This window comes from Podarcis melisellensis, assembly GCF_964234715.1.
Source record: "Podarcis melisellensis genome assembly, chromosome: 6".
NCBI classification, from domain to species: domain Eukaryota; kingdom Metazoa; phylum Chordata; class Lepidosauria; order Squamata; family Lacertidae; genus Podarcis; species Podarcis melisellensis.
In genome coordinates this window covers 51,324,569-51,345,740 of record NC_138538.1, presented here as the reverse complement: position 1 = coordinate 51,345,740, position 21,172 = coordinate 51,324,569, and the positions used below count along the sequence as shown (strand labels likewise).

The following is a 21,172-nucleotide window of genomic DNA, read 5'->3' as shown; positions in this document are numbered from 1 at the left end:
CCCTTGACTAAAATGGTACCTACATGCAATCAAGAAAATAGGCACAAATACAGACTTATGGAAAGTAGGCCATCCAAAGGAATAACCAAAGGCTACTAAAGACAGAATCCCTTTACCATATGCATAATATTAGTCTGGCAAAGCAACAAAGACCATAAAGATTTAAGAGATCTTTTCACTTTTTACTGGAGCATCAGGAATGACTGCTCGACACCAGTAGCATAGACGATCTTCACTGACTCTCCCGCTGCCCAAAGTACAGTTTAGGAAATACCCCTTCCCCCCAACCTTCTGTGCCTAGAATAGCATACCCTCCCACAACACAGAACCGCTCATCGTCCACAACGTGACGCTTTCTCTCCCCAATTCTCTTGCAGCGACCAAGTGCCAGGGCTGTGAGCATCCCCTGCCCCCCCCCCGCCAAAGCCCGCTGCCAGGACATGCCTCCGAAAGCAAAACCGCAAAAGACGCCTCTGGACTCCCCTTTTCGCGGACCTCCAGTTTACACAGACCAGGAGACAGAAGAACACACTGCATCCGCAGTACCTTCTCGGGCGGTTCTCTGCAGGCTGCGCCAGCCCGACCCGCTTCTTCCGCCTCCTTCCTAGGACCCGCCGCGTCTACGGGGCCCCGGACGGGCTGCTCCATCCTCCTGGGGACCTGAAGAGCCGAGGGCCCCGCTTTGTCCCCCCGGGAGCGGCCCTTCCTCATGATGGGCGGCGGCGGCACTTGCTCAGCGCGGGGGCTCGCAGCCTAAGCAGCCGGCCATGGCTGCGGAGGAGGGCGGCGGGGTTGGCGCTGGGAAGCACCTCAGGCAGCGCAACCTGCCTCCCGCGCGGACATCCCCACTCTCCTGCCAGAGGCGAGCACGCCGGGCACTGCGGCAATCCCGCCCCCTCAGCCACGTATCGCGAGAGGTGGGGCCACCGGCGCGCCAGGGCGTTCTAAGGGGCCGGCGGCGCGTCCGAGACGAAGAAGCGAAGTTCGGCGCGAGGTGGGAGGAGTCACACGGCAGGGGGCGGGGAGACGGAAAGGCGAGGGAAGACGCGTCGCGGAACAGCTTGGAAGGCGAGGGGCGGGGGCGGCGCGCAATGCATGATGGGGTACATGGAGCAGTGCTGTGTAAGTGCAAGGCGGCGCAGAAGCCTTTACTGTACTGTGTGCGGCTCCGTAATGGTGCAGAATGATCCCGTGTCTTCATCCATCACCCTTGCCCAGCTCCACTTGCCTTCCCCAGCAGGGCAACCCTGCTAAAGAGGGCTGCCCCCATGTGCCTGGCTAAATGGTGGTAGCTAATTGGTCTTAAATCCAATTCTAATATGGATTACTTCACTGGTTATAAATTATGGAAATAATGATGGACAGCCTGTTAACATTTCCCAACTGATATTTGTGACTTCAGCAGCTATACACAGAGTGCTATCAGAGTTTATGCTGCTTTATTAAGATGACATGTAGCCTGTTTCTGATACAACAGCTGGCTTTTGGCCATTGAGCACTGGTGCCAATCTTGTCACAAAGGTACACCCAGAAAGACTCCGTTCCCTAGACTCTTTAAGTACATTTTTAAATGTTATATGAAAAGGCAAAGCACTCTAGATTCAGAACAGATTGCAGCAGCTTTACTTTGTTCCATATCACTGCCCACTCTGGCCACTCATAAACAATGCAATTTGTAACTTTAAATACGAAATAAGCCCAATTGAACCTTCAGCGTGGCTTGCTAGTACCAAGTATCATACTCATAGAATTGTGGAGTTGGACCATCTAGTCCAAACCCCCTGCAGTGCAGAAATCTCAACTAAAGCATCAATGGCATGATATGGCCATACATAACAAGTAAAATAAAAACTGAGTTTCTAGGAGGGAAGTGAAACTCCCTTCTTTCCCCTGTACTGTAATGTAGCTATATTTAAATGAAAATCTAAAAAAATTTCAGTGATTTTCACAGTTTGTAGCATCAAGGTACAAATTGCTGCCGGAAGGTAGATACTGTACTACCAAAGTTTCTTTCATTGTTGTTCTCAGACCTCCTGTTAGAGCAATATAATTGTCAGGAACTCAAGCTTAAGCACTATAGCCAAGCATTGGCTCCTTTAGAAGCTTCAGGATTGGACTCAGTGCCTGTTCATGCTCTTCCAGATTTGCCATCCTTTTGAATCAGGCTGTTCTCCCCAAGCATGTGCTTGCATAATCGCCTTCTGTTTAAATTATTTTGACACCATGTTTTGCTCTTGTGTAGCTCAAAGTGTCTTGGATTTGGGGGGTTTTTCTGGAATGACACACACACACGTGTGTGTGTGTGTGTGTGTGTGTGTGTGTGTCAAGCAAAGCTGAGCAAAACAATCCCTCAGGTATTAGGAAGCAGTGCTTCCCTGTCAAATATTAGCAGCTTGACCTGGTTTTTAAAGTCATCTTAACTTGTAGTTGGTCAGGGCACAGTGAGGAAATTGGACTCTACTCTAATTCTAATGTTTGAAATGGGTTTCCAGGGCAAACATTTGCAAGCTCTTAGAATCTTGGGCAGCTTTACCTTTTGGAAAAACTGGAACTTAAATTCAAGCAGACTTTTTAAAAACTAAAATGAGCAGTGCAATGGTCAAATGCTATTGACAAGTAGTTATAATTATTAATACAGTTAATTGTAATATCCAGGATGGTGGGGGGGGGAGCTAGGAAAGATTCACCATCTGGAATCCTAGAAAGCTACTGCCAGTCACTCCAGATGAATTGGATGTACCAATGGTCTGATTCAGTATCAGACAGCTTCCCATAACAGGCCTGCATAACTTGAGTCAAGAGCAGACTACCATTGGCTTGATAAATCTCCTGGTTTTGCTGTCTGGCTAGGACTGCAAAATCAGGCTTTTAGCATCCACATGTTTTTTAAAAAGGGGGGTGTTCTTAAGCATCTGTCAAGTCAAAAAACTGACTTAAAATATCTTTATGCTGTTTTTCCACAAGCTCAAGGCAGCACAAGTGAGAAATAAACATCACTTAAATCAAACAATGAAACCCCCCAAAAATCATACAATGAAGCCTATACAAAATAACAAAAAATAATAATGGCACCCATTGACTTCCAACTTACCCAATGAATCTCATAGCCCTTGACCAGACATGCCAAAAATTAGCTAGGCATTCCATGGCCTCAGTATTGCTTCTATAAAGGCCCTGCTCTAACTTCTTAGGTTAATGTGTGGTACAATATGGCCTAGCTGCTTCTGAGCCTTAAACTTCAATATATCTTCCCTGAGCAGCATTGGGTCACATTGTGCAGTCTGTTTTAGAGTCTTCTGACAGACTACTGTTGGAGACAGGATCCTAAACTATGCCCAAACTAAGTTATTATGCCTTTGCTGCAGCTGACCCTGAGATAAGTCTGTTAGCTTTGCAAAGGGTCAGGGAACTTTTCTTGGCAAACAAACTATGGATTTCTGCTGACAGGCAATATATAAAGAGAGAGAGGAAAGAAAGAGCAGCAGCATTTTGTGTTCCAGCCTATCTCAGAGACGAAAGAAGCAAGAGGTGTGTTATGCCCTACATTTATTTCTGAAAATTTAATGAAGCTTGCTCCCCACCATCCCCAGATTCTTTGACCATAATGTACTATTTCCATACAGGGCTATTAAAAAGACAACGGCAACAAGAATATGCTAAGGTTTTCAGTGCTCCTGTTCTTCGCTATCTCGACAGTGTCAATCAGTGGAAAGAGGCAATGTCTGGAAGGAGCAGCTCACAAGCACAGACCCAGCCAGGAGAATAACTTGCACGAATGCACCCTATATTCCAAATGTAAGTCCCGTGAAATCTGTGAAATATTTGCAAAACTATTTAAGTAAGCCTTTACATTAACTAACCAGCTCCGATGCCACCCATATTAATTTGATGCCCTGAAGAATTTATTAAAGTTAAGTTTTTATATTGATATATCAATATATAACCAATATATCCAACGGCACAAGAAAAGCCAGCTGCCCAATTGGTTACTTGCATCAATTGGATTTTAGTGAATGTGTGTGTTTTGGCCCACATGTTGAAATCTTATTATCACTTGCTCCAGGAATGATGTTAGGTTGTTGTAATTAACAATGTGTGATATCCTGTTTATGCCTGAGCTATATGCATCAGGGTTTTGCTTCTAAATGGGGCATGCGCTGGGTGGAGTGGGGTAAAAACTGTCTTTATGAATTTGTCAGTATCAACAATTTCAGCTTATGTTCATTATTTCCAAAGGGTCCCCCCCAAGTCTTTTTTTTAATATAGAGATGATAAGTGCACTGAAGGAATGAAGCTCACATTCTTTTGCACGAAAATAAATCTGTATTACTGTATAATTTTAAATCTGTATAATGTTAAATTATCATTTCCAATATCAAATTTGAGTTTGAAGTATTTAATTAAGATATTTCCTTTGTAAATTTTAACTTCCCAATAGTCTTTTGGTTTTAAAACATGTTTTTAGTGGCATGTTTTTCATTTTACAAAAGCACATGAAAAATAATGACCGAACTCACTTCCCATTTTTAACTAAGGGACCACTGTGGGAACTTACGTTACAAAGTAAACCTTCAGAATGAGATATGTTTGTTTTTAATTCCCCACAGCCTCTTGTTGCACTGAAGACATTACAAAGGAACTAGCTGATTCACCAGTGATTAAAGTAAATACCACCTATTGGAACCGATGTGGCAATAACAGTAAATTGTAAGTGACTTGCCCTTGCTCTTTTTCTCCAAGTGCATTCAAATTTTTTCCTTCATTCAAGGGTTCTTGAATGAAGCATAACTTTGTGAAAAGCACAGCATAAGGCTGCTGCCCTTTTTTGGAGTATGGCTTGTGTACCTTTAACAGTAGCATTGCATGCAGAAATGCATTGGGTTCAGTTATGCGTTTCATGACAGTGCAGTTGTTGAACTGCTGAAAACAGGAGCCATTGCAGAAAAAAGGTTGGAAACCCTCCTTCCACATGCCAGAAGCATCCCCTCTTTTTTGACGGAACACTTACATTTCATTGACTTTAATATATTGTATTCTTATCGGTGCACAGCAGGTATACACAGGGGAAGAGTTTATTGTATGCATTTTAAAATTTAAAAAATATATAAAAGTAGAGGCTCACTGCAGAATAAAAAGCATTTCTGCATCAAACCTATTTATTTTTGTAGAGTACATGGTTCACAACTACCCCCATCATCCTATCAAACTCAGAGTGGCATTCAACTAAATTTTAATCAGGACAGATCTATTAAAACTAATAAGTATGACCAAGTTAGGTCATTAATTAAGTGAGCCTATTTTGAGTAAAACTTATTATTTGAGTAAAACCTATTCTTCAGATGTGGGCCCTTGTGTGGACAAAATGTTACTATCCATGCACAAGAGGGAAATATTTAGAGGCTTGGGGATCCCTGAAGTTTGCAAAAGTTCAATGGCTCTTAGAAATGCTGACCAACTATTGTTTGGGATGGAGGTTGGAAAACTAAGGGGGGAAGGTGAAATGGAAGAGTATCCTGGGAAAGGACAAAGCTGATAAGGCATAATGGCAGAATCTCCATAGAAGTGGAACAGATGCCTGTGGATAGTATGTGTTCCATAACCAAATAAGTTCTATTATAGAGTGTCTGACCATTTAAGTAGAGGAAGTCAAAGGTGTTAGGATAAAGTAATGGCACATTATTCTCCTGTGTATTGTATACCATAAATACATGCAGGTCTTGAAATATGTGAGTGCCAGGGGCTGAACGGCAGAACTCTAATTTTATTGTAAACCGCTTTGAGATTTTTTCTTTAAACTATAAAGCGTTATAGAAATGAAATGAATAATAAAAATAATAAATAATGTTGCCTTGGTACCCTAGCCTAGCCTAAAGTGTTGCATTCCAATAAAGTTCTTTGGAAAAATGAAGGCTGATCTCCTAGAGCATAGAGGTAGCCACATATGCAATGCTAGTTGTTTTTCATGTAATAACAATGGTTATTTCTAATGCAACAGATGTCAGAGCTATCTGAAGAAGATAGAATGCTTTTACAGGTGTTCACCATATATTGCACATTGGGCACATCCCCACTACGCAGCTGCTATTGTGTCTGTTCCCATGTGCCAAAACTTCTGTGATGACTGGTAAGTTGGGGATTATGCTTCTCATTTTAATAAAACAGTATCTTTCAGCCATCAAATGCCCAGGTAAACAAGGAAGTTATAAAATTCCTCTTGACGGTTAACAATTAGGGTGACAGACACACCTCAGTGTGGTTGATATTGAAGCAGGAACTCTTGATTCTTGGGTCCCAAGATATTTAGGGCTTTTTATGCTAGTACTAACACCTTGAATCGGGTATGCACAAAACCTTGCACTGATAGAACATTCGCCTTAGCGCTATTTTGAACACAACCCTGACATTCCCACCACCCCATTACGTCCCTGTGCCTGTTTTACAACATGCCCCTTATTTTAAGATAAAGGCAAACAATACAACACACATGCCAGTTCTACCGATGGACAACTTTATTCTACAACACTTCAGCTCTGTAGAACTGATGACAAAATTCCTGAACATCTTGCAATAATCTAGAGAACCACACAACAAGCTCCACATGTACAGTGAAGATTTGAACTTCTGTTTCTTGACAAGAAGCAGAGGTTGCTGATAGACTTCTGTTCAAATAGCAGAGTTACAGATCCCACGGGGCATGTTCAAGACCTTAGATGGAGCTTTCTGGATTGATGTCTGCTCTCTGGGGGTGGTGTTCATTTGAGCAGACTTGTTCCCAAATGATAAAATATTAGTAGTTCCTCACACTATGGACAATATATTGCACCTATCTCTGGCCATCATCTAATTCACGAAGGAAACACTTTGAAAAGAGAGTGAGGAATAGCGAGCAGCACGTCTAACACTGCTCTGGCACCCCAGATACCACTTATCCACAACACTTTAACCTCTAGGTTGACAACTGGGGGACCAGGTAGCATTCTTCAAACAGCTGGATTTGACCTAGGGTGCTCAAGTTATTGACCCACAAATGAGTCTACTTCAAGCTATATGCTGGGAAAGCTTTGAACAATGTTTCTACTTCTCCTGTATACCCAAGGCGGAAGTTGCAGAACTCTTTTGTTATATAGACAGTAGAATCTGTTTAACATACTGCATGGCTGCTAAGGATATCCCCATTCCCCACATCCTACAGAGATCCTTATTTCAAAATCCTCTGTCCCTTTGTTGTAAAGGGTAATTTTCACAGTGTTCAGAAGAAACAAGAACTTGACTTTAAGGGACATAAGGAATCTTACTTCAAGCTTTCCTCTTTCTTTCTAATGGCTTGGAATTTCCTGCACCAAAAGCTCATTTTTCAGTATATATGTGGACTTTGGAGAGCCCTTAGGGGTCGCTTCCCTTTCCAACCCACCTGCCAAAGAGTCCTTGGACAATTACAGAGGAAATGGTGAACTTGACACATTTAATAATTCTCAGCACTGACATAAGGATTTGTTTTAAATGAAAACAGATCTCTCTGGTGAATCATACTTTGGGAACGTACATTGCTTTTGTGTTATTATTTCATTTCTTTGACACTGTACACCATATGGTTTTTCTCCAGATATCCTTTTCTCCAGCCCTCAGTATACTTTAAAGCTGGGTCATCATAAAGTACTTTTAAAAAAAAAGGGCAAACCAAGTAATTGATAAAGTATCTACTTTTCTACACTCTTATTTGGAAGTAAATCCAACTGAAATAAATGGGACTAACCTCTGAGTGTGAATGCATTCTAGTGGGCTGCAATCTAGTGACTATTTTATCATTTGTTGGCAGCATGGAAGTAAGTTTGTCAGATCCAGTACAAGGTGGGCCTCCAGAGTTTTCAATAGTTTGACCAGGCAGAGATTAAACAGAGCTTTTCCTGTCATAGTGCTAGAATGAAAGGAGAAGCTGTGCTTGTGACATATCCCCCTCCTGTACAGTAATTAAAGTAGTTGCCTGTTGGATCTGACAATCGCAGCTGCAAAATAACCATCCTGGAAAGCCAATGCTCTTGAGAGCTCTTGAGAAGGGGAAGGAGCTGCAGAAGGAAGAGACAGCTGTGTGCATATCCTGCCTTGCCCAAGCCTTCAAAGAAGCACTGGGGGGAAAGAGAAAGTGTGCTGCTAATTCACTATCCTGTCGCTCTGAGCTGGAAATGAGAGACAAGTCATTATATTGCCTATGGTGAGGGCTGTGGAAGGAAGCAGGTGATTAGTCTCTGATCCTGTTCCCACTTGAGAAAAGGATCAGGGACATGCTGCCTTCTCCTTTCCTTTAACCTTCTCTCCCTTTGAAATTGTTGAAATGTCCTTTAAAAAAACTGACCTAGAATATTAATCAGAACAGGAGTTATATCATCCCTACTTGTGTTGACAGTACATAGCCTTGAAAAGCTGAACTTTAGGCAATACAAAATTCAGCAATGACACACATGTCACAAGCAATATTGCCAGGTCCTTTCCTTTGTTAGTCCTTTCACCTACTCTGCCCACCACCAACTCCCATGAGCAGGCCATGCAGCAAGCAGTGGAGACACAGACAGAGAGGCCAAAGGAGAAATAAGTGTGGCAACTTATTGTCTTGCTTTCTCAGTGGCTTTAGAGAAAAGGTGGGGAAGCTGGAGTCCAACCACATCTGCCCTTGCTGGCTAGGCTGATGGGAGCTGGAGTTCAACAACTTCTGGAGGCCCACAGCTTCCCCCTCTCTGCTTTAAAGCTGCACTGTAAATTTCAACGTTGTCACACAAGTCACATCTAAATAGCAAACCTGCTTTGAGAAGATGAATGGCATTAGCACATTATCGCAGGCACTGCTTATAGGCAGATTTTTACACCTGTAAGAAATGAAAACATTACCTTTAGGAGCTAATATTAATTTCAAAATCTTACTACATCTGCTAAAAATTGCCCGGAAGAGTCAACTGAGATGCTCATAGGAGCCTGCAGCTCTTGCAGTTTCTATTATATTTATATATTTTCATGACCAGACAGGAATAATAAATTGAAGAGATGCCTTTATAGCATTTTAAACAATAGATTCTTCTAGCAAACCATGATCTAAGGTAGTTTTTATGTCGTCGTCCCCCTTTAATTTGTAGTTCTTTAAGATTAATTTGTAATTAACCTCTTTAAATAATATTAATTTAAAAACTATTACCTTACTGACAGGAACTAATCTTTCCGCTAACCATATTTAAACTAAGGCATGCGTCTTATTTGTAATATTAATGTGATTATGCAAAATGGACTCTTTGATCCCAGTCAGAAGTTAGGGGGGTTGCTTGAGTTTTGCCAAGGCAAACTTCTACAAGATACAGGCTAAAAAGGCTGGCAAAAGATGAAAGGAGGAGGGGAGCCAATGTTGCTAGTGTTATTATGACTCAAACAATTTTTTTCATTAATTTCCATGGCAACATAACCATCATACAGTGTCAGCTTTTGAAAAAAACATGCTATAAAAGATACAGAATTTTAAAAGTGTGTTCATATCACGTCTTTATTTTTAAGCACAGATTGCATTCATATAAATGGTGTGACTAAAGCCAAATACGAACTTATTGACCTGGTATTTGTAAACTATTACAGTGGTACCTCGGGTTAAAGGGTTTTTCAGGTTACATACGCTTCAGGTTACAGACTCTGCTAACTGAGAAATAGTACCTCGGGTTAAGAACTTTGCTTCAGGATGAGAACAGAAATCGCGCAGTGGCAGCACAGCAGCAGCGGGAGGCCCCATGAGCTAAAGTGGTACATCAGGCTAAGAACAATTTCAGATTAAGAATGGACCTCCAGAACGAATTAAGTTCTTAACCCGAGGTACCACTGTAATATGCTGAGTACATAAGAAAGAACTGTGCTTAATTCTGTTAAAATTTAGATACATTCTCTTGCCAAACAAGAAATCATGCTTCAAAGTCCAGTTTATGCAAACATGTTATTCTTTAAGCATTTTCTAGCTGAAAACAAGGTCAAAGGAACTGGTTCACCTGTTACTGAGGGCCCCTGCAGACAGGAATTTTAGTCTGTATTCAAGGTGATTGGTGCTCTTGTGGGTATCAGGATGGTCATATGTGATCTTGCATTCAGGGCAGTTCACACCATCAAAACACTCTGGATCACACAGCATCTGTTATAAGCTTTGTGTGGCCCATAGCTTCCCTACCACCCAAACGTTACTTTTCAGATCACAAATGTTCTAGGTGTTTTTTAATCCAACATTTATAGTACAGTGGTGCCTCGCAAGACGAAATTAATTCGTTCCGCAAGTTCTTTCGTCTTGCGACTTTTTCGTCTTGCAAAGCACGGTTTCCCATAGGAATGCATTGAAAATCAATCAATGCGTTCCTATGGAAACCGCCTTCAGACCAGGTCCGGGGACAGTCTGTCCCCCAACCTCTTCTGAAGGCTGGGGGGGCGGACAAGGGCTTTTCTTCCCACCCCCAGCATTTTAAAAAAACCCCGGGACAGCAGAGGACTTCTCCGCTGTCCCGGGGTTTTTTAAAATGCTGGCGGGCGGCAGCGAAGCCTTCGCTGCCTCCCGCCAGCATTTTAAGATTTCAGAAGGACCTCTTCTGAAGGCTGGCGGGGGGCAAAAGTCTTTGCTCCCCCCTGCCTGCCTTCCCGGGAGAGCGGGAAGGCAGCGCTGAGTTTCTCCGCTCTCCCGGAAGGCAGGCAGGGGGGAGCAAAGACTTTTGCCCCCCGCCGGCCTTCAGAAGAGGTCCAGGACCTCTTCTGAAGGCGGGCGGGGGGCGGAAGTCTTTGCTCCCCCCCCCCTGCCTTCAAAAGCCGTCGGGGAGAGCGGAAAATCGCAGCGCGTTTTTCCGCTCTCCCGGGAAGGCAGGCAGGGGGGAGCAAAGACTTTCGCCCACCGCCGGCCTTCAGAAGAGGTTCAGCACCTCTTCTGAAGGCCGGCGGGGGGGCGAAAGTCTTTGCTCCCCCCCGCCTGCCTTCAAAAGCCGTCCGGGATAGCGGGAAGCGCTTCCCTGCTATCCCGGACCGCTTTTAAAATGCTGGCGGTGGGGAGCAAAGCCTTCCGCCCCCCGCCCGCCTTCCTGGACCTCTTCTGAAGGCCGGAGGGGGGGAAAAGGCTTTGCTCCCCACCGCCAGCATTTAAAAGAGGTCCCCGGAGATTTCCCTATGGGCTTTCGTCTTGCGAAGCAAGCCCATAGGGAAAATCGTCTAGCAAAGCGACGCAAAAACCGAAAAACCCTTTCGTCTTGCGGGTTTTTCGTCTTGCGAGGCATTCGTCTTGCGGGGCACCACTGTACTGCAGTGCTCAGCTACTCTGGCAATGCACAGACTTAAATTTGCTTCTTGGTGATGTCACTACTTACACATACTTCCTATTGATGCTGTTTTAGTGGAAACAACTGAACTTTTAGCACAACAATCACACAGAATCATAGAATCTTAGAGTTGGAAGGGACCCAAGGGTCATCTAGTCCAACCCCCTGCAATGCAGGAATCTCAGCTAAAGTATCCATGACAGATGGCCATCCAACCTCTGCTTAAAAACCTCCATGAAAGGAGAGTTTACCATCATCCTTATAATCTTTTTTTAAGGGGATAAGGTTGCACTAAAGTGGGATGCCACAATGCTGTGAGGAATACAGGGTCATTCACTTCTACTGTTAGATCAGCTGGCATTTACTGAGCTGGAAAGGAGAGGGATTGTGTGTGTGAGGTGTGTAGGACCCTGTTACTGACCTTAACAGATTGGAGAACTGGGCCCAAACTAACAAAATGAATTTCAATAGGAATACAATGTTCTATATTTTGCTTATAATTTTCACATTTACAAATTTTCCACATTCACGTTTACCATACAAAAACAATACACAAGGTTTTACACTTAGGCAGGAAGAACCAGATGCACAGATATAAGATGGGGGACACTGGCTTTCCAGTAGTACATGTGAAAACGATTTAGGGGTCTTAGTAAACCACAAGCTTAGCATGAGTCAACAGTGTGACGCAACAGCTTTGAGCTAATGGAATGGAAGCAAATGCTATCAGCCCAGCCTACACACCTTCCTCTGTGTTGATTTATGAGAGATGGCACATAAATCAGTCATCTATGCTTTCTTTACCTTGCAGGTATGAAGCTTGCAAAAATGACTTCACTTGTGTTAGCAACTGGCTGACAGACTGGGCAATTGATGAAAAAGGAGAAAACCACTGTAAGAACGCGTGCATCCCCTACCACGAGGTAGTGTATCATAATGAACCACAAACAGTGTACCTATGTGAGGTAGCCAGAAGGCTACATATAGCTCTGCATTCAACACCAGGGATCTAGTCTAGTAGATGTTCTTTCAACAAGAAAAAACTCACCTACTCAAACCCCACCGGTATTCCAATGTTCTTTAGTAGAACGTGTGCACAGTAGTAGAGTAGTAAAGATTAACAATAATCTGCAACAAGTCACTTAACTGAATTTCTAAATTGTGACATCCGTAAGACAAATTCCAAACCATGTGTTAGAATGAAGCAATGTGTTGTTATTTATTAGAAATAGATATATCTAAAAATATGTCTTCCAAGCTTCCAATAGCTGACCTACTTTTTCTGAATTAAAAGAGAATTGTTTTAGAGTGAAAGGAGGAGCTTAAACCTGTGTTTGTGCACTGCTGTGAACTTTCATTCAGAAGTCATGTCCAGAGTGATCATACAAAGACAGAAAAATTCAACCTTATCTTAAGGCAAATAATTCTGCTTCATCTGCATTGGAATGAATTGACAGTGCAATACTTTGCATGTCTATGCAGAGGGCTTGCTCCTGGAGAAGTGGATCTAACATAGCAGACTGAATTTATCTCAAGCACCTCTGATGCAGAGACATAAGTTAATTACCCAACCCTAGTGGAGGCTGATTGAAAGGAAATAAAGGAAGAGCAGTGAGTACATAGAGGTCCTTTGTGAACCTGCTTATTTCACTAACAGTCCTCACTTTGGGAATCGCTGATCTAGATTAAAAGGATGCAGGTTTTGTATTTATTCCTAACTTTTACATTGCACCTTTCTGCCAAGAAACTCAAGGCATTATGCATGGTTCCTCTCCATTTTTATCCACACAATGACTTCCATGTCCTACCCAATCACATCCCAAAGTATGTTACTGCTTCTACATTTGGCAAGACGGAAAGGGGCTGTGTATCTCAGCTGGAGATGACTGGGGTGAAATCCATACCATACACTTAAAGAACATGGCTTCCCCCAAAGAATCTTGGGAATAGTAGTTTAAGGGTGGTGAGAATCAAAATTATGTGTGGGGTAAACTACAGTTCCCATGATTCTTTATTTAAAGTGTGCTTTAAATGTATGATGTGGATGCGACCATGCTTCACATGCAAAAATGTCCATACTTCAGTTCCTGGTTAAAAGGATCAGGCTAACTAGTGATAGGAAAAACCTTTGAGAGCCTAGAGCATGGGTAGGCAAACTAAGGCCCGGGGGCCGAATCCGGCCCAATCACTTTCTAAATTGGAATCAGTGTGTTTTTACATGAGTAGAATGTGTCCTTTTATTTAAAATGCATCTCTGGGTTATTTGTGGGGCCTGCCTGGTGTTTTTACATTAGTAGAATGTGTGTTTTTCTTTAAAATGCATCTCTGGGTTATTTGTGGGACATAGGAATTTGTTGATTTTTTTCCCCCTTCAAAATATAGTCCGGCCCCCGACAAGATCTGAGGGATAGTGGACAGGCCCCCTGCTGAAAAAGTTTGTTGACCCCTGGCCTAGAGAGCAATTGCCAGTCAGAGCAGGTTAAAAAATGGGCTAGATGGAAACACTGTATAAGCCAGCTTCCTATGTTCTTGTGGAAGCAAAGAAAATTGAGATTTCTGTTTGAGTTGGCTCACAGCTGAAAATAAAAGTGACTAAGATCCAAAAGGAATAGAGCTGGACAGCGCACTGAGGGAAGCGGATTTGTCTCTTTATTTCCATTGCTTTTAGCTCATACAGTAAAGCAATCAGCTGCTCCCCCCCCCCCCCCGATTTGTACAAATGGCAGGAGGAGCAGTGGAGGGTGAGTGCTATCTGCCCCTAAATGGGCTGCTGTTAATCCTGGACCAAGCTTTTCCAAGCATGGCATAGTAGAAAGATCTAGAGCAGGAGGAACATGTGGCCCAATTTTGCAAAGTGTCATCAAGAGCCATTTCATTTTGTGTCTATTGCATTGGATGTCGTAAATTTAGACAGTTTTGTTTCTCTGACTCCTAGATGTATGGCAATGGGACTGACATGTGCGAGAGCATGTGGGGAGATTCACTGAAGGTAAGTGACTCCCCCTGCCTGTGCCTGCAAATGGATGAGATGGATAGCAAGGTCGTCAAGCTCTTGGAGGAGAGGGCCACCGGTAATAGTAGCAGTAGCAGCAGAAGTGATGAAGAGCAGTTCTGTCGCCTCAAGTTGGACAAAATAAAGAAGCTGAAGGAGCCGAAAGAGGAAGGTGTGGAGACATTCTAAGTGCCAGGGTTTCTTTAGGTTTTAAAGTGATGCATGTTGCACCTTTCCACTATTAAAACAATACTCAGGGTGGCCATCAGCCACACACACAAAAATACAATAAAGTGACTGAATAATTAAAATAACTTAAAAAAATTAAAAGCCTGAAAAGTAAACAGTGTGGCAGATAATGAAAGCATCAACCACCATTAAAAATGCCATGGCTAACCAAAAGCCTACCTCAAGAAAATGGCCTTCACTTGGTGGCAGAAGCTAAAAGCAGAGGGAGGCAAACAAACCTCCACAGGAGAGAGTTCCATCACAGGGGGCTGGCACAGAAAAGACCCTGTTGTACATCATCAATCAATGTCAGGATCCACAAAGGGGCCTTTTCACCAGATCTCAGAGTGTGGGCAAAATGGCATGGGAGGGCAGCAGTCCTTTGGCATCCTTGACCCAAGTCATTTAGGGCTTCATTTGTTATAACACTTTGAATTGTCTAGATGTTGCTGGACTACAACTCCCATCATTACTGACTATTGCCCAAGCTGCCTGGGGTGATAAAAGTTGTAGTCCAACAACATTTGGAGGGCACCATGTTGACTGCTGTAGATAGTTGCTGAAGCCACTGCTGTAGCTAGTTGGGTGCTGACTCTAGTGTGATTATTTCAGTTTGTCCTGCTCTCTCCATTTGGGAGAGTAGGCCACTCATCAGTGTTCTTCAGCCTAGGGTCCACAGATGTTGTTGGACTTCTAACTCCCATCATCCCTGACCCCAGCGGGCTGGGGATATGGAAGCTGAAGTCCAACAACATCGGGATACAAGGTTACATCATGCTGAAAGGCAACATAAATCAGCTGCTGGCTTAATCCCTTCACTCATTTACTTACACAGTGCATAATAGAATTACAAAGCCAGTTAATGAATACACAAGTGAGCAAGGAAGCAGTGCACCTGCAAATCCTAATGAATTGCAGAATTGTATTATTAGGTTCTTTCAGAGCCCACTTCCAGCTCTGTTTAGCTGTATCCGTACTGAGCGGGTTTCCATGGCAACCAGACCTAACTGCACTCTTCACTAATCTGGTCTCAGCCTCCTAGCAGCCCTACAAAAGGAAGTGGGATAAAGCTCCAGGCTGGAGATATCAGCAGTTTTAACAATTCCTGCCTGTTACCTTTGGCATATGTCACTTGATTTGAACTCTGGAGTTCTGCTTGCCTTCATTGATTAGATACTTGGCAACAACTGAAGTCAAACCCACACCATACATTTATCCCAAAGACCCCTGGCAGCTGCAGTTTGTTGGGTGTTGATGGTTGTTAGACACCCCCCCAGAGCTACAATTCCCAGCACTATTAACAAATTACAAAATATCTCTGACTAACATAGTTTAAAAAAACGTTATATTGTCATTTTTCAAAATAGAAGGGTTACAGACATAAGCAGTGAAAATAATTGTAAAAAATAATAAGGATAAAGATACAGAAGGGAGGGAAAAAACCAGAGTGTGGAATTCAATATTACCATAATGACTGCTCTTTGGAGGTCTGCAAGGGGTGGAATGGATGAAGTAATGATGGCCCTCTAGTTCCTTAGATAAAAACAAGAAAATAGAAGAGCAATTGAAGGCTTAACTAAGCATGAAATAAGTAAAAAAACTTAGGTAACAGTACCCTTCCAAAAGACATATGAGAAGCCCAGAATTACATGCACCTCTATTAATATTTGTGAAAAAGGATACCAGGTCTCTCTAGCTTTGACCATGGACAATTTTCGAACCTGCTGGGTGTCTACTAAAAACCTTCCTGCTCCAGAATTAAATCCCCAGGATTTTCAGTTATCAATATGAGAGTCAATAGAACAGAAGCCTGCTACTGTTAGGAGGGACCAGAGTTGGCAAAGAATGCCCTAGTAGTAGCCAGCGCTTGCTCCAGGTTTGAGAAGGCCCTGGCCAGTGCCCTCTGGTGGGCCCTCTTGTCATAGATTTAAAGCATTGTACAGTTGGAAGGGACCCTATCTAGTCCACCCCACTGCAATGCAGGAATCTTAACTAGATTCAACCGCTGCTTAAAAACCGCTGCTTAAAAACCTCCAGTGAAGGAGAGCCCACAACCTCTGGTAGCAGTCTTTTCCCACAGGCAAACAGCTCTTACTGTCATAAAGTTATTCCTGATGTTTAGTTGGAATCTCCTTTCTTGTAACTTGAATCAATTGGTCCAGGTCCTAGTCTCCAAAGCAGGAGAAAACAAGTCTTCTCCATCCTCCATGATATCCTTTAGATATCTGAAGATGGCTATCATATCTCCTCTCAGTCTCCTCTGGACCAGGCTAAACATACTCAGTTCCCTCAACCATTTCTCATAAGGTCTTCTTACACGTTACAGACAATACTTAGAACTACAAGTATGTGGAACCGGGTCTAGTAGCTTCAACTGATGGCCATAATGAAATAACTGGCTCTTAACTATTGGAGGAATTTTTTTTGTTATGAGGGAAACATTGACAAAACTTCTGTCAAATCTTGCTGGCTATTTTGTGACACTAAAGCTGGTCCCAGTGAAGGCATTGCTCAATTGTGGATTTTGATTGTTTTCCCAACAAATCAGTACAGTTTCCTCTCCTTTTTGTGTGTGCTGACTAAACAGTTACTACAGTTACAAGCAGCGTGAATCCTGAGAAGATAAATATGTGTGTGTACATATTTTTTCTTTCACTCCTCTGCAGCTCTTGCAGTGGGGGACCACACCCTTTAACTCCTGAGCCCTGCTGTGTCCCTGGTTTACCCCAACTCTGGAACGGACATATTGAATCCTTCTGAGTCTCCTCTCACTCAACACAGCTGTGATCAATTAATTACACAGACTCTAGAGTTAATTTCCTTGTTAAGCCATTTTCCTTCTCAAGAAGGTGATTGTCCCCAAGGGGAAAATGAAATGTACTGTAACTAGCATAATGTAACACTGAGGTTTTACAAGCAGTGCTCGGGATGTTTACTCATAAAAACAAGCTGCCTCAGTGGATTGTATCCAGGCTTAAGAGTTTAAACAACACTGTTCTCAGCTATACATATCAAATGTAAAACTCCTATAACATAGGAGAAAGATTTTGTAGGGGCTCTGGCAAGCACAGCTTTTATGTCACAGTCGTACAGGAGCTGGAAAAGCTGCACATGAAACCTGACTCCGCTAACCCAGAAATAGTGCTTCAGGTTAAGAACTTTGCTTCAGGATGAGAACAGAAATCTTGCGGTGGTGGCGTGGCGGCAGCAGGAGGCCCCATTAGCTAAAGTGGTGCTTCAAGGTAAGAACAGTTTCAGGTTAAGTACAGACCTCCGGAACAAATTAAGTACTTAACCCGAGGTACCACTGTACAATTATGCTCCCATGTGCAGTTTTAGCGTTGGCTTAGACATATCCCATTTCACTGTTCTTGTCCTGACAGTAATGCCCCACCCCATATCCTCTATAACGGGGATAGGGAACCTGCAGCCTCCAGATGCTGCTAGATTTCAACTCTCGTTGACTCCAACCTGCATAGCCAAAGATCAGGAATGGTGGGAGTTTTAGTCCAACAACATCTGGAGGGCCACAGGTTCCCCACTCCTTCTGTAAAAGATATAATTTTAGTAGCTGCAGCCTATGTAACATTGCTGCAGAAATCAGAAACACTCACTGTTCTTTCAGTCTTTAATAATTTTATCAGGGATGGCTATTAACCAAGTCATAGGCCACTTGGTTCCCAAATCAATTTATCTATCTCCCGGCAATCCCACCAAATAAAGGTATGGTAAAAAGCTTTTTGACCGAAACTAAAGTTGTTCTTAAAACATTCTAACAGAGAAAGTATCCACATTGTAATGCTACATCTCTCCTTGTATGGGGTGCCCCAGCCATGAGCCTGCAACTGCAAACCCCTCTTATTGCTTGATAACGTGATGGAGTCAGTGTGTGTGGCAAAATACACTTCTGTGTGACAGTAGCTGCCAACAACAAAGAAACTGGTCACCCCTGCACAGAAAACTTCAAAATGTAAAACATGGAGCTATGTTTTCTGTATAGTTTGCAACTTTTGAGAACTTTAATTTCAGAGAGACAATCTGGAAACCTCAGTACATCAGCAAATCTTTTTACTGGTGACTCAAATTCTAAAGAAATGATGTCACTGGAAAACCATTGTATGCTTTAAGAGTTGCCTATGTCCCTTTGAGAAAATTAGTGAGAGAAATATTGAACTTTCCAATAAGTAAAATTTTCAGAAGAGGGAAAGCAAAGAATTTAAAGGCAGGAATTGTTAAGCAAAAATTGTTATAAATGAATAGTAAAAGTGTTTCCGGTATCAGCATGTAAATCTAGTGCAAAAAAATGCATTAGGTGCAGCCTGTCATTCACTTGGTATGTTTTTGCACTGACCAATTTTATAAATCCTGTCTTATGAACCTCATACTAGTGGGAACTAAACAGAAGAATCCCCACCCCTTCTATTCTGCTGTGACATTGTTCCCGGTATTCTGACCCATTATGCTACAAAGCTAAACAAATGAAGTAGGGTGGTTTTTTTTAGTAGATTAGCTACAAAACCTTAATAATGGAAGCAAATGTTATTACGGGCCACTTCCACAATTGTTAACCCTCCTCCTATATTAATCACTGTATTTAAAACATGTTGCAGTTGTGCCCCCTGCTGGAAGCATCCACCTCCTGTTGTATTACTTGGAGAAATGTTAAGGATTCCCTCCTACTGGGATGATTTGTGGTCTCCATTATCAAACCCCAGGAACTGTAAAAGTGGTGTTAGGTTATCAAACCCTCAAGAGTCAAGTTTCAAACAGTTGCAATCAGACTATTGCAACTGATCCATGTGCATTTCAAAGGAGCATGATCTTGTGCATTTCAAAACTGGTTAAATCACTTACTTTAAACCAGGGGAGGGGGAATCTGTGGCCCTCCAGATGATTTTGGACCCCACCTAGCCCCAGCCAGCATGGCCAATGGTAAGATATTATGGGAGCTGTTGTCCAACAAAATCTGGAGAGCCACATGTTCCTGATCTCTCTGTTAAACAGCACTGTCTGATAACATGTCCAAGTGATATGAACATCTGTGGTGACGTGTGAAAAAACAAATCTTAATCTAAATAGTATTTCAGTATTTAAGAGTGCATTTCTGCATATGATAATGTTTGTATTTGCTAGTTAGGACAGAGACCAACAGTGGTGCAATGTTATTTCAAGTACGAAGTTGAAGCCATTATAAGTAAGGGAACTTTACTCTCTCTTAACACTTGTAAGGCTTACAAGAGCTGCCATTTTCCTGCAAGCCCTGTCTTCTATATAAGTTAAATTATACAGTATACGAATTTATCTCATTTTTCATTTTAAAAATGCAAATGTTTCTTCTCTTCAGCATCATGACTCCTGAAGTGACCAGATTGCTTGGCAGTAGGTCATGATTGAAGTAGTATTACTGCCAGGTGTAACAGCAAACAATGCTCACTCACTCCAGTCAAGGGGCATAGTTAGCCACAGGAATCAGGTGAGGTGAAAGCATGACAAATCACCCACATACACCCCAAAACCACTGAACTTTCGCACCATTAGTAACTGCAGATATATCACATATTTTTACTTCCTGAATTTTCTGTAGCAAGTGGAAATGTAGTATGGGCTGGCATTATGATGATGACATGTGGAACATGTGAAAAATGTGTGAGCACGTGCACAAGCAGCACCAATTCCACAATGAAGAAAAATAAGGGTTGCCACTTGCAGTGCAGTATATGCAGAAAATAACTTGGTGTGTGCAATGTTCTCAGGCAAGCATACCACAGGAAAAATGCATACCAAATGCTAGGAGAATGGGAAGGCCAAAAATAAAGGGGGTGGGGGCAAAGCTAACATCCCTTGAGAAACACGGGGATTCTTTGGTGTCCAAAAAGAGCTCGCATGATAAGATAGAGAAAGGGGTTGACAAAATGAGGCAGAACTCTGCTCTGAAGCTGAGTGGGCGAGGCATGGGACTTGCCACTCAGGAGTCCTAAACGATGGTGTCATGGGGGGCACCTGGTTGCAGTGGCGTAGCGTGGGTTGTCAGCACCCAGGGCAAAGCAAGTAATTTGCGCCCCCTAACCCGTGGATTTGCGCCCCCTAACCCTAACACCCAGATGTTGCGCCCGGTGCGGCCGGCCCCCCTGCACCCCCCCCCCCACGCTACGCCACTGCCTGGTTGCGCCCCTCAGAAATGTGCGCCGCGGGCAATCGCCCCCCTCGCCCCGCCCACGCTACTGTTCTGCTATTATGGGATATCTTGGACTTGGGGAGGGCAGAGTAACCCTACCCCTCGACTTTCAGCACCACGACCATAAAAAACGCCCCGGTCTGCTGCTCCTGATTTGATGGCTGTCACTCAGCTTTCCCGGTCGCAGCCAGTAGGGAGGCCGCCCCACCGCCCACATTCCTGCAGCTGAACGGCGGGCAGCGGCAGCTGCGAGCCCGGCTTTGCTCCATCCTGCCTGCTCTGAGAGGCTCACCCTGCCTCGCTAACGAATGGGTATCTCTCTTTCGCGCGCGCAGCGTTCTCTCCCGCGCATTCTCTCTTCGACCCTCTCCTATTACGGGCAAAGGCCTTCACAGTCTATAATGCGCAAGCGCCAAGAGTCGCCTTACTACTCCTGCCCGTCTCCGGCTCCCCGAGACATGCGCAGTG

The 21,172-nt window shown here is 43.3% G+C and overlaps 2 protein-coding genes and 1 long non-coding RNA gene across 6 annotated transcripts in view; 1 reads left to right on the top strand and 2 right to left on the bottom strand.

The window, feature by feature from the left end:
- MAST2 (microtubule associated serine/threonine kinase 2) overlaps positions 1 to 900 on the bottom strand; it is a 144,088-nt gene extending 143,188 nt beyond the window's left edge. For 2 of the 3 annotated variants that reach the window (XM_081913911.1, XM_081913912.1), the window contains exon 1: positions 547 to 899. In XM_081913911.1, the coding sequence (XP_081770037.1) occupies positions 547 to 711 (165 nt within the window). In that variant the 5' untranslated portion in view covers positions 712 to 899. Of the gene's footprint in view, positions 1 to 546 lie in introns of all 3 variants that reach the window. The other variant, XM_081913913.1, reaches the window with a different exon arrangement.
- Positions 901 to 3,424: 2,524 nt separating this feature from the next.
- LOC309371407 (riboflavin-binding protein-like) lies at positions 3,425 to 14,645 on the top strand. Its single transcript, XM_081914038.1, has 6 exons — positions 3,425 to 3,530; positions 3,624 to 3,795; positions 4,608 to 4,707; positions 5,996 to 6,124; positions 12,121 to 12,232; positions 14,245 to 14,645. Exons 2-6 carry the CDS (start codon positions 3,654 to 3,656, stop codon positions 14,488 to 14,490), a joined length of 729 nt encoding a protein of 242 aa, XP_081770164.1. The 5' UTR covers positions 3,425 to 3,530; positions 3,624 to 3,653; the 3' UTR covers positions 14,491 to 14,645.
- Positions 7,449 to 21,078, bottom strand: LOC309371419. Of its 2 annotated transcripts, XR_014169090.1 has the most exons (5): positions 20,804 to 21,078; positions 15,996 to 16,062; positions 8,792 to 8,858; positions 7,754 to 8,350; positions 7,449 to 7,656 (listed from the first exon to the last, which is right to left on the bottom strand). It is a non-coding gene; the product is annotated as an uncharacterized lncRNA (long non-coding RNA). The 2 variants fall into 2 exon arrangements; XR_014169091.1 differs by having other exon boundaries at positions 7,449 to 7,915.
- Positions 21,079 to 21,172: the final 94 nt, after the last annotated feature.

Bases quoted from the DNA above. Each gene is read 5' to 3' on its own strand.
- LOC309371407 (XM_081914038.1), top strand. From the start codon at position 3,654: ATGCTAAGGTTTTCAGTGCTCCTGTTCTTCGCTATCTCGACAGTGTCA. The intron at 3,796-4,607 runs GTAAGTCCCGTG...AATTCCCCACAG, and splicing joins ATGCACCCTATATTCCAAAT to CCTCTTGTTGCACTGAAGAC. The intron at 4,708-5,995 runs GTAAGTGACTTG...CTAATGCAACAG, and splicing joins TGTGGCAATAACAGTAAATT to ATGTCAGAGCTATCTGAAGA.